The 12,342-nt window shown below is 46.4% G+C and overlaps 1 protein-coding gene across 2 annotated transcripts in view; it reads right to left on the bottom strand.

Annotated features, from left to right (window-relative positions):
- ROCK1 (Rho associated coiled-coil containing protein kinase 1) overlaps positions 1–12,342 on the bottom strand; it is a 272,534-nt gene that overhangs the window by 26,557 nt on the left and 233,635 nt on the right. Inside the window, exons 28-30 of one of the 2 annotated variants that reach the window (XR_008305444.1) lie at positions 2,517–2,565; positions 1,992–2,062; positions 1,427–1,515 (exon numbers count right to left, since the gene is read on the bottom strand). Coding sequence is in view for 1 of the 2 variants with exons in the window: in XM_053242579.1 (XP_053098554.1) it covers positions 1,427–1,515; positions 1,992–2,062 (160 nt within the window). In the remaining variant the exon portion in view is untranslated. The remainder of the gene's footprint in view (positions 1–1,426; positions 1,516–1,991; positions 2,063–2,516; positions 2,566–12,342) is intronic. The other variant, XM_053242579.1, reaches the window with a different exon arrangement.

The raw sequence follows: 12,342 nt of genomic DNA on the forward strand, positions 1-12,342 counted from the left end.
GATGAGGGATAATAAACTGAAGCTGAATTCCAGGTAAGACAGAAGTACTTATTGTGTGGGTCAGAACTCGGGAGACTATTTGATCTGCCAGTTCTGGATGGGGTCACGCTTACAGCTGGCTGCTGATTTTTATGGCTTTTGTCCAGGTAGAGTGGATTGGCCCCAACCCTTTCTTGGAGAAGGCTTTGTTTCTTTAAAAAGAGCCTTGCCCAATTTCCCAAGTGCTAGCTCTGGAGGTGTTAGGGGCTGGAAGGTCCTCTATGGATACATCTGAGTCAGAGAATGAAGGCATACCCTGTCCTTGGGTTGCGGTGGGCCCTGTTTCCCTGGTTCTCCTGGTGTCGTGTCACCTGGAATCTGACCTATAGGATCTCCCCACCTGTCTCAGCCATCTTGCCCCCACTTCTGTCAATCTGTTACCCACATGGGAGGGGGCTGGATCAGGGGCGCACTTAGCTGATTTGGGCACCCAGACCGCCTAGCTGCGAGGCTCCCCAAAAACCTACTTTTGAGGGGGGAGCTTTGCTGAACCTCCATTTTCTTTTATGACAGCTGCCACGCGGCTGAAGGTGGCTGCCGGGGGTGAATGGAACAGCCCTTCTCTGCTCTCCCTCCTCCAGAGGCGGCAGCTGTAGCGATGCTGGGCCTGTTCACTCAGGTCAGCATCTTCTACCAACTGCGAGGCACGCCTGCGCAGTTGAGAGATCATCGCAAGCCCATGGTGTCATGGGCCTGCGATGATATCTGAACTGCATGGGTGCACCTTGCAGTTGGTAGAAGACGCTGGCCCAAGTGGACGGGCCCAGCATCACTCTGGCTGCTGCTGCCAGGGCAGGGGGAATAGGAATAGAGGAGAGTGGAGAAGGACAGCTCTTCTCACCTGCCAGCAGCCGCACGGTAGCAATAATTTTTTTTAAAAATAAAAATATATGGAGGTATGACAGGGCAGGTGTGGAGTGGCTGCCAGAGCCTCCCCCTGGTCCTTGGGGGCCCCAGAATGGGGCTCCAAGGTCCGGGGGCTAGAGTGCCTCTGGGATGGATCCCGAGCCATGACAGGAAATGCTGGCAGCTGTGGAATGGATGACTGCAGCGGGAAGGGGGAGAGAGTCCAGAAAGCAGAAGAGCTCTTCAAGTCGAATGTGTCCTCTGCCTGGTTTCTCAGCTCTTCCCCTTCCACTACAGCATACAAATGATGCAGACCATATCAGTGCCAAGGGTCCCTTTTGACTGCACCTTTTCAGCAGGCTCAGGGCTTTGCAGTGGCACCTAGACTTGCTTGCACTAACTCTTTTATGCTGGTATCACTGTAAATGTGAGGCACTATTTACAAAATAAAGAAAACATAGTTCAGGTGAGTTAGTGACGTACACTCAGCTCTGGATCCAACCTTCTATTTTATTTAGAGGATTTGTTAACTCAGACTTACTCTATATCTAATACCATGGATGGATTAGATTGTTCTTTGTCCTGTTCGTCATTATAGAACAAGATCTTTCTACTGCTCACGACAACGTACTGAAAAAAGGAAAAGGAAATAATTGTTAATACATAGATTTGCAAGGCACTTGATGAAAATCAATCCTCCCTGCACACACAGACCTTTTAATTTAGCCATCTGAAAATAGGTTTTGAGACATCAAAACCCAAAAGGCAAACATCAGTATATGCACTGCTTTCTACTCAGTTCAACTTGTAAAAAGGTCTAATTATATTTCCTTCTCATCTATTTTATAGTAATGTGGAATTATTTTGAAATCTGTCTCCAAAGACTTATATTTTTCAAGCTTTGAATCACAAACTTATAAACACACACTATTATTGGTGAATTTAAAACACACACACAAAATTAGTACTACAAAGTAACTTTTGAATCCTGAGCTTGTGTTTATGAAGTCTCCACAGTTGGTGCCAGATATTCTTCACCTCTGCTTTAAGTGGAAGCTACATGGTGCTTTGGTTATGCTTCAAGGGAGAATAAAACTCTTAAATACCTGCTTCTTCCACCCATGACGTTTTATGTTTCCTTTGTTTGGTACTGAAAGCCAGCCCTCCATTCTTGACTCTGTTTTAAAAACCAACATTGTAATAACAGAAAAATACAGTAAAATGCATTTTACTTTCATGCAGCTAGCATCAATTACCATACAGAATGGGAAAACAGGAATAAAAAGGCACAGCTAAACAAGAACAAGACTGAAGCATTTATTCATGCTTAATCACAAATTTGTTTACAATAGCGATGCAACTATTGCAGAATTAATACAAAAATATAGATATATAACTTTTACACTACTTCAGGAGGAAATTTTTGAATAGCCAGGCAAGACTTTGGTCTGTAAACTGTGCTGAGGCAATAAATTGTACTTCCAATCGAATTAATATATATCTAATTTAACACTGAGGGAGGGGATAAATGAAATAATCATACTATATAAAATATAGAAACTGAAAGCCAAAGTTTACAAGAAAGAAAGCAGGAGAGCAAGCAAAAAGTACCCACATGTCCCATTACTCACAGAAGATAAGAATAGAAGATAAATAAATAAGGAATGCAGGAAGAATCAGCTAGATATGAAGAATAAGAGAAAAGCAGTTTATTCAGTTTTCAAAAGACAAAATGTGTTGAGTTTGTGATGAGGCACCTACATAATCACTAAAGGCAAACATTATCTACACACTGATTTAAAAAAACTGTTTACAACATGAAACGTTTTATTACTGCCAACTGGTCAAATTGTTAAATCTGAACTAAGAGGAAAGTCTGCCATACACATCTTGAATTCAAAATACTGCTTCAGAAGAAATGGTTGACTGAAGGTTTTTTGGGGGTGTTTTTTTTTTTTTTTAAAGAGTGCTATGATCACAATCAGAATGAATAAATGAGTATACAAAACCAGTATCTAGGTATATATTGGCTTTATCCAGGCTTCTGTACTATGCCCTCCTTAAAAGATATAAGATTGAGAGCTGCTGTTTTACGTCTGTAATCCATGGTAGAGCAAACTGTGAAATTAAACAACTTGGTGAAGGAATGAGAAAGACCAAGAGGTTCCTCACTTCTTTTGGTGGCCGGGTATCATTCACAACTCTGGGCTCTGCACCTGTGCAGTAGCTACCTCGGAAGGATTTGTCAGATCCTTAAAGCACTCTGTAGCTGTACACTCAGTATCTTTGGTGCCAGGACACTGTTTCCCTCAGTTCCTTGATGGACGTTCACTTGAAGCTTCATCAGAACCAACAAGTAAGGAAAGAAGATGAGAGCATCCAATGAGCAGAGAGTTTGGGTGGGTGTTGTGAATGATACCAGGCCACCAAAAGATCAAAAGTTAAAGGTGAACAACCTTTTGATCTTTGTGGTGGCCCAGTATCATTGCCAATATCGGGCAACTAGTCGGGATTTAAAGGACAAAACGCCCCAAATCAGCTGCAGAGCGGATGTCAAGGGCATAGTGTTTAATAAAAGATTGTTCAAAAGACCAGGAAGCAGCCTTTCCAATTTCAGTGAAGCTAACTCCAGAGAGGGGAGCACTCAAAGCGGCCATCACCCTAGTGAAATGAGCCTTGATAGCAGAAGGCAGAGGGCGACCTTGTTTCTCATAGCAGGATAGGATAGCTTGAGCCAACCATTTGGACAACTTTTGCCTGGAGATAGGTTGGCCTCTAGTGGGACACACAAAAGTCACAAAAAGTCTGTTAGACTGCCTAGTCTTTAGTGTAGGCCGTGTAAAGCAAAATAGCTCTTTGAATGTCTGAAGAATACAATGAATGTTCAAGGGGTTACACTGGGTTAGAGAAAAAGATGGGCAAGACAATGTCTTGATTAATATGAAAATCTGACATATCTTAGGTAAGAAGGCAGTGTTAGTACATAGCACCACCTTATTTGTATAGAAAGTAGTATAGGAGGTGTCAATCCTTAAGGCAGAGATCTCTCTAACTCTTCTCGCTGTTGTGATGGCAAAGCGGAACACCGTCTTGAAGGTAAACAATTTGAAGGAAGCCAAAAATAAAGGTACAAAGGGGTCTTCCATGAGTGAAGAGAGAACCAAAGAGGGGCTCAAGGGTTCAACAGGTTGCCTAACTGGTTTATTCAGGCCCTTTAAGAAACGCTTGAAGTGAGTGTAGGAAAAAAGAGTCGTGGAACCCCAGCCAGGGTGCATGGCAGAAAGGGCGGACATATGTAATTTTATGGATGAATTAGACAGCCCATAGTATCTGACAGAGAAGAGGTAGAGCAGTACTTGGCAGACAGAGGCTGAAGAGAAGTCAAAACCCTTGGACCAAGCATAGATTAAAAATATCTTCCATTACAGCTGTAATTACACCTGGAGGTGGTCTTCCTTTTGTGAAGCAGGATACGATCTAAAAGTTCAGCCTCCACACTGTCATGTTCAGGTTCCTGAGGATCTGGTGAAGAACCCAATTGTTATTCTGATGGAGGAGGTCTGGACAGTGCCGAAGACAATGGTGGGAGCCCAGAGACAGATCGAAAAGGAGAGGAAACCAGAGCTGCCACAGCCACCACAGGGTGAGCAGAATGCATTTCATCTCCTGGAGCAGAAAGAGATAGAAACACTTGCCTGCATAAGCAATCTGGAAAGCATCTTCCAGAGACCTACCCCAACTGCAGCTCTAAAACAGTGAAGTGGACATTTTTTGTTTTCCTGGGTGGCAAACTTGGGGAGTACCAAGTGGGACTCCCACAGTGCCAGTCCCCCACTGACAGAAGAGAAAAATGAGAGCATCATTGTGAAGTTCCCACTCGTGCTAACAAGCAGTGCTGTTTTCCCTACTGAGGCTGTCTACTAAAATGTTGTCGGGCATGCTTTATATGCAGAATTAGGGGATAGATTTGGTGGCAAATGCACCAATCCCAAATCTGAATGGCAAAATTGCACGGGGGACTTGGAGACTGTGCTATGGCAATGTTATTGTCCATCATCATCTGGACTGTTTTGCAAGACAAGAGATGAAAAAAGGGACTTTAGGGCCAAGAAAACCACCATAAGCTTGAGTAAGTTGATGTGTAGTGATGCCTGTTGATGGTTCCAAAGGCCCTGAGCGTGAAGGCCTGCACAGTGGGTGCCCCAACCTGTCAAAGAGGCGCCTAGTGACAGAAATTGAGGGTGTAAGTGGTTGAAAGGGTAGACCTGCATTGAAATTCTCCAGGAGAATCCAACACTGAAGAGAGTCCAAGGCAGGCCTGGGAATCAGCAGTTGGAGATCCTGGTTGTCTACATTTGGTTTGAATGTGGATAGCAGTCATAGTGCTTAGGCCGTCTTGCATAGGCCACCATTGACATGCAAGAAGCCGTGAGGCTCAAGAGATGCTGAACAGATTGTGAAGTCTGGGTTGGACTGGACTGGAAGGAGTAAAAAGTGTTCCAAATTGTCAGTTGACTGTCTGGAGGATCCAACACAAGTTTGAAACTCACATCCAGTATGGCTCCTATGTAAGGAAGGGAGCATTGAGGGGACAGGTTGGACTTCTTCCAGTTGAGGAAGGAGCCCCTGGTGGCGCAGTGGTAAAACTGGCGCCCTGTAACCAGAAGGTTACAAGTTCGATCCTGACCAGGGGCTCAAGGTTGACTCAGCCTTCCATCCTTCCGAGGTCAGTAAAATGAGTACCCAGAATGTTGGGGGCAATATGCTAAATCATTGTAAACCGCTTAGAGAACTCCGGCTATAGAGCGGTATATAAATGTAGGTGCTATTGCTATTGCTATTGATCTGGATGCCCAGGGAGAGAGAGAGAAACTCGGCAATATGGACCAAAAGGAGATGCATGTTGTGCGGGCTGAGGAGCCAATAATCTAAATAAGAGAAGATGGATATCCCTTGAGTTCGTAGGTAGGCAATGATCGTGCTCACACATTTTGTGAACATGCGAGGAGCCATGGACAAGCCGAAAGGAAGTACGGTTTATTGAAAAATCTGGTCCCCCATGGTGAACCATGGGTATTTCCAGTGATGTGTGTGGATGGTGATGTGAAAATAGGTAGCCATCAGGTCTAGAGTGGCGAACCACTCTTCTCCTGACAGCAGAGAAAGGAGTTGCTGCAATAGTCAACATTTGAAACTTCCTGGTGTGTATAAATTCATTAAGGGAGCAGAGGTCCAGAATAGGATGTAGGCTGTCATCTCTCTTCAGAACTTGAAAGTATCAGGAGTAATACCCTGACCACTGAGTCTCTGGTGAGGCTAGTTCTTTTGCTCCTTTGAATAAGAGTTCTTGTACCTCTGCTTGAAGCATAGGAGTTGCGGGTGTATATTTTATTCCCAGGGAAAAGTGAGAAACTCTGGTGTAGCCGGTGGAGATGATACTTAGCATCCAGGCATCGATGTAATAAAACGCCAGGGTGTTAAGTAGGGGGCAAGCCAGATAGAGGAAGGAGCGAGAGCAATGGGCAAGGTTACAGAGAAGTCAAAGGTTCTGTTTAGAGGCGTCTGGGCCGCTGGGTTTTGGATTTTGTTAACTACATGGAGAGAATGGTCACTTTGGGTTCTGAGGAAAAGTTCGGTGATAGTCCCTTTGTTCGGACCGATTGTAAGGAACTCTAGGCCTGTCAGTCCTATGGAAGCATTGTGAGTAGGAGCGAGATGTAGTAGTAGAAATGAAAGTCCAGGCAGTGAACCTGGACTTCATGTACTCCATGACAATGTCTGTTTGGGTGCTCAAATGACCCTTACCATCAAAGGGAAAAATCTTCAATTTTGTCCCACATATCCTGCTGGAGTGAGGACAAATGGAGCCAGACATCTATTTTCAATGAAACAGCACTAGCTAGCGTGTGGGGCTCAGTCTCAGTGAGATTTTTAGCCATGCTGAGTTACTGGCAGGTTATAGCTGAAGACTTGGAGAGGAGCTCCTTGAACTGAGCTTGTAGGGGTGCAGGAGCAGTCTGCATGTCAGTTTTAAAGCAGTTTGCCTAGAGAGCAAGAGGCTGTTAATTCAACTCCCCGCCAGTATGCTTCCCAGACTGTGCCTAGTAAATACATTTACAGTCACCTATATTGGCCAGCAGTGATATAGGGAGGTGCTGAAAGGCATCATCTCATACTGCGTGAGAAAAGGCACTGTTAAGCCACTCCTGTATTCTACCAAGAAAATCACATGGAATGTGATCGCTAGGAGTCAGCACCAACTTGACGGCACAATCTTTCCTTTCCAAATTGAATAATGGAATTTGGCCATACAGTCCATGTAGTTGGAGATCTTCATGCAGAGACAAAGAAGAGGATTAGATCTTACGTCCCATAGAATCCAACTTCCTACCTTCCTTATCGACAGAACCTGGATGCTTTTTTCATGATTTGGAGAAGAGTACACAATCCACCACTAAAGAGTTTGAAGGAGGATGTTAGAATAAAAATTTACAATCCTCCTCTTGCACACTATAGAAATTATCTAATCTACAAGAAGATGAAGAAGTCTCCCAAGCAGACTTAGCCAAATTGACCAGGACTGGTAATATAGGCAAGGCAGCAGGAGTGGACATAGTGGTAGAAGACATAAAGCCAGAGACCAGATCACTGACAGGCAACTTCAGGTCTATTCTAAGAACTTTAGCCATCAGAGACCTGGATTCTGTAGGACTTGGACTCTTCAGCAGGAGAGTCTGAAGGGTTTTTCGGAATGTTATAATTGGGTGAAGTTCCTGAGGGAATCTCTGTGAGACAATCATCATCAGATTAAGAGGACAAGACATAATTCTCATCTGAGACTAGTCTGTCAGTGACAGTAGGAGCATCTTGAGGCAATGATGGTACAGCAGGGTTCACAGGCAGTAAAGGAGTAGGGGATGGATGAAGTGGAACAGCAGGTTGGAATGGCGGAAGTTAAGAACATAAGAACAGCCCTGCTGGATCAGGCTCAAGGCCCATCTCATCCAGCATCATGTCTCTCACAGTGGCCCCACCAGATGCCTCTGGGAAGCACACAAGAGGTGATGGCATGCCATTTCTCCTTCTGCTGTTTAGGAACAGGAGAGGGATCCATGGGCCATTTGAACAGAGAGAATCCAGAGGCTTGTCCCTGGAATGCAGAATGAAGACTTTAATTTCCATAGCTGAAACTCCTCACAATCAAAAGCAGGAAAGGGTGAATGACCATATAAATTTCCCCAGCCTGCAGATATAGCCTCGGTCCAATAATCTAATTTCCTTCAATAAGGAGAAAGAGCTGATAATGAGAAACTGAGTGGTTCCTTCCATTGAGGTGGAAGACAAGGAGAGGCAACAGGCATCATTTTAGCAGGCAAGGCAGACTGTGCCTATGGCACTCGTGGAATCCTAGACTTGCCTTTGATATCGATCCCATGCAATGAAAATCCCTTGAAGGTCAATCCCAATGCAGTCAAAGGAGAATCCCAATGGAATCAGTCTGGCATTGGAGGAAAGTCCTTTGATGCCAATGTTGACAGAAAACCAGTACCGAAGGCCCATGAAGCCACAGAGGAAGAAGGACGAAAGGCTTGGTCAACAGTGGTGACGGCAGAACTGGACATGGAGAAGGATGGGCCGCAGAGATTAATGCTGAAGTCAGAGCAGCAAAGGACATCAATGCTGATGCTGGAGTCTGCAGGAAGCTCAATGTCGATATGGAAGAAGATCTCTCAATGACCTCCAGAGAAGACTATGATGAACTGGAATGAATGACTTGGATGGCAGAAAGTGTCGGCGTTAACAGTACTGACAAAGGTAAATGAAGCAGCTACGCAGAATATCTCATAGACGTGGAGCGATGCTCGACAGTTGTCGATGCTGATAAAAGTGATGTTGAGGCCAGAAACGAAAGCAGAACAGCCGTTGGAAGAGCCAGTTTGGCTGAAGTTGATGCAACCAAAGGTGGTGTCAACATCAATGCCAAAGATGCCGACAATGTTTTTGGATGTTTTGGCATCGTCAAAACTTTGGTCTCTTTGTGCTTTTGCTCATGGTGCTTATGGCGGGACTCTTTAGGTAGATCCCATGGCTTCTTAAAAGCACCGGAGGAAGACTCGAATGGAGCCTTAGGAGTTGAACTCAGCTTCAAAAGTGCCGCCGTTGATGAGGTCAACTGCATCAGGGTAAGACAGTCTCATACAGGGCGGCCCTTAAACGCAACTCCCATCTTCTCCAGGTCTGTTTTGAAAACGAAAGGCAAATTTTGCAAAAGTGAACAATATACAAATATGACTATATACGAATATGACAAATATTTATATAGTACTTTTCAACAAAAAGTCCCAAAGCGGTTTACAAGCAAGCAAGCAAGCAGGCTCCTTGTCCCCAAAGGGCTCACAATCTAAAAAAGAAATATAAGACGGACACCAGCAACAGTTACTAGAGGGGTGCTGGGGATGGAGAGGGCCAGTTGCCCTCCCCCTGCTAAATAAAGAGAACGGAGCATTGGTTACTCACCGTGAAGGCTTCTTCTGGTTGCTGCTGTCAAGGCATCTCATGATGGGTTATCCTCGTCACGTGCTCCTGGGCAGGACTATGCAAATTAGTTGAAAAAAGAGTCCTATATAGCCCCGACGGGGATAACCCCGCCCCAGTTCTTCTAGGCCAAGTAACTAAAAGAAAAGGTTAGGTGGAGAAAACAGCATAGAAGGGACATAGGAAGATAACATGCAGCGTAAGGCATAATAACAGACAAGGAACTATCCCTTTTGCCAGTCAAAGAGTTCCTTCCCCACAGAGGAGAGCAGCGAGCCACGAGGGCGGGCTGAGATGCCTTGACAGCAGCAACCAGAAGAAGCCTTCACGGTGAGTAACCAATGCTCCGTTCTAGGTTGCTGCTATCAAGGCATCTCATGATGGGACATACCCAAGCAGTACTTCTTCTGTCCCAGGGAGGGAAATATTCCAGCTGCTCTACTCCTGGGGAAGAACCCTCTGAAGAGCTCGCCTCCCAAATACCGCCTGTGCGGCTGCATAGACGTCTAGCCTATAGTGTTTTATGAAGGTAGATGGGCTCTTCCAGACTGCCGCCTTGCAAATTTCCTGAACTGAAGCATTAGTAGCAAAGGCGGCCGAGGCAGCCGCGGATCTGGTGGAGTGTGCCCAGATATTAGATGGTGGAGGGATCTTTTGGGACTCGTATGATAGAACGATACATGCCATAATCCACCTGGCAATAGTTCTAGAGGACACGTCCTCGCCCATAGAGGTAGATAAGTAAGAGATGAACATAGTGTCTGTTCTGCGGAAACTAGCCGTTCTCTTGATGTATTGTTTCAAGCAACGTCGTACATCTAGTTTACGCCAGCGCTTTTCCCGCGGGTGCTCAGGATGCAGGCAAAATGAAGGTAAGAAGACGTCTTGAGACACGTGGAAATGGGAGATGACCTTGGGCAGAATGAATGGATCCGGAATCAACCGGACTGAGTCCTCAGAAAACACACAGTAGGCCTTGTGTACTGACAGTGCCCTGAGTTCAGATACTCTTCTGGCCGAGGTGAGCGCCACCAGGAAGGCCAATTTTAAAGAAAGTAGTCTTAACGGAATTGACCGGTTAGGTTCGAAAGGAGGTTCTTGTAGTGCTCTGAGTACCAGATTTAAGTTCCAGGATGGAAAACGATGCACGACCGGCTGTGACAGTAGGGTGGCTCCCCACAGAAATCTTTTAAGCAGAGAATGGTCCTTTAAACTAGGTGAAGAGGCCTTTGTCAACATAGGCAACAAGGATGCCGCTTGCCATCTTAGGGTGTTGGGCTTCAACCACTTGTCCAGGCCGTCTTGAAGAAAACGCAGGAGGTGATTAAGTGATGTGTTAGTGTTGGGGATTTTATTTTTTCGAAGCCAACGAAGGAACATCCTCCATGTGGATTGATAGATGCGGTTCGTAGACTCTTTTCTGGAGGCCAGAATAGTCTCAGTTACCTTCTCCGAGATGCCCTGTGTGAGCAGACGGCTCCGCTCAGTCTCCAGGTGGCTAGTTGAAACCAGCCTGGGTTGGGATGTTGAACCGGTCCCTGAAGTAGAAGGTCTGGCCTTGTGGGAAGATGCCATGGTTGGTCCACCGCCATGGATATTAGATCTGTGAACCATGGCCGTCTGGGCCAGAAGGGGGCCACCAGGACAACCTCTGCCTCTAGGGTTCTTATTCTTCGAAGCACTCTGGTGAGAAGCGGAATTGGAGGGAAGGTGTAAACTAGCCCTTGGGGCCACTTGCATGACAAAGCATCTGTCCCCCACGCTGTCCGACAGGGGAACCTGGTGATGAAGGTCTCCAGTTTCGCGTTGAGGGGAGTAGCGAATAAGTCCGCTTGCGGTCGACCCCACTTGGATGCCAATTGATCGAAGACTAGAGTGTTCAGCGACCACTCCCCTGGGAGCAGATCCTCCCTGCTCAACCAGTCGGCGATGGAGTTCAGATCCCCTTTGACGTGGTGTGCCGACAGGGATCTGAGATGGTTCTCCGCCCAGGATAGGAGCATCATTGACTCCAGAAATAGGGAGCGAGAGCGCGTTCCCCCCTGCCTGTTCACATGTGCCTTGGCAGTAGTGTTGTCTGTTTTGATGAGAACGTCTTTCCCTTGGACTAGCGGGTGCAGACGGAGGAGAGCGAGCCAAATGGCCCTCAATTTGAACCAGTTTATAGAATGGGATCGTTCGTGTTGGTCCCATATTCCTTGGACTGAGTGTCGGAGACAGTGGGCTCCCCAGCCCCTCTTGCTGGCATCTGTCGTGACTATCAGCTTCGGAAATTCCAAGAAGAGCTTCCCCACCGACAGGTTCTGAGTGCGAATCCACCACTGCAGGGACATCCTGGTTTACGGGGAAAGGATGACGGAGATGTTGCGCTTCCTGGAGATGTAAGGCTGGAATCAGAGGAGAAACCACTGCAGGTCTCTCAGGTGTAGCCTCGCCCACGGGACCGCTTCCAGAGTCGAGACCATGAGGCCCAGGAGGCGGGCCAATGACAGGACTGGTGCTTTCTGTGCAGATAGAGCCCTTCTTGTTTCTGAGGTGATGGAATGGATCCTGTTTTCTGGGAGAAAGACCCTGTCCTTTAACGTATCGATGATGAAGCCCAGGTGGCGGATCCTCTGGGTCAGTGTTAGATGGCTCTTGGCTGAGTTGATCAGGAAGCCATGTAATTCTAGGGTTGCCAGAGTTTTTCCGAGGTCTCTTTTCGCTGCGTCTGGAGAATCTGATTTTAGGAGAAGATCGTCTAAGTACCAAAAAATGTGTACCCCTTGGAGGCGGAGGAGTGCCAGGACGGGGGTGAGTACCTTGGTGAAGGTCCTGGGCGCTGAAGAGAGGCCGAATAGGAGGGCCTTGTATTGATAGTCCGTCCCGGAGTACTTGAACCGGAGGAGGGGCCTGCTGTCCCGATGGACAGGGACATGGAGG

The sequence above is a fragment of the Hemicordylus capensis genome, chromosome 4, assembly GCF_027244095.1.
Source record: "Hemicordylus capensis ecotype Gifberg chromosome 4, rHemCap1.1.pri, whole genome shotgun sequence".
NCBI lineage: Eukaryota > Metazoa > Chordata > Lepidosauria > Squamata > Cordylidae > Hemicordylus > Hemicordylus capensis.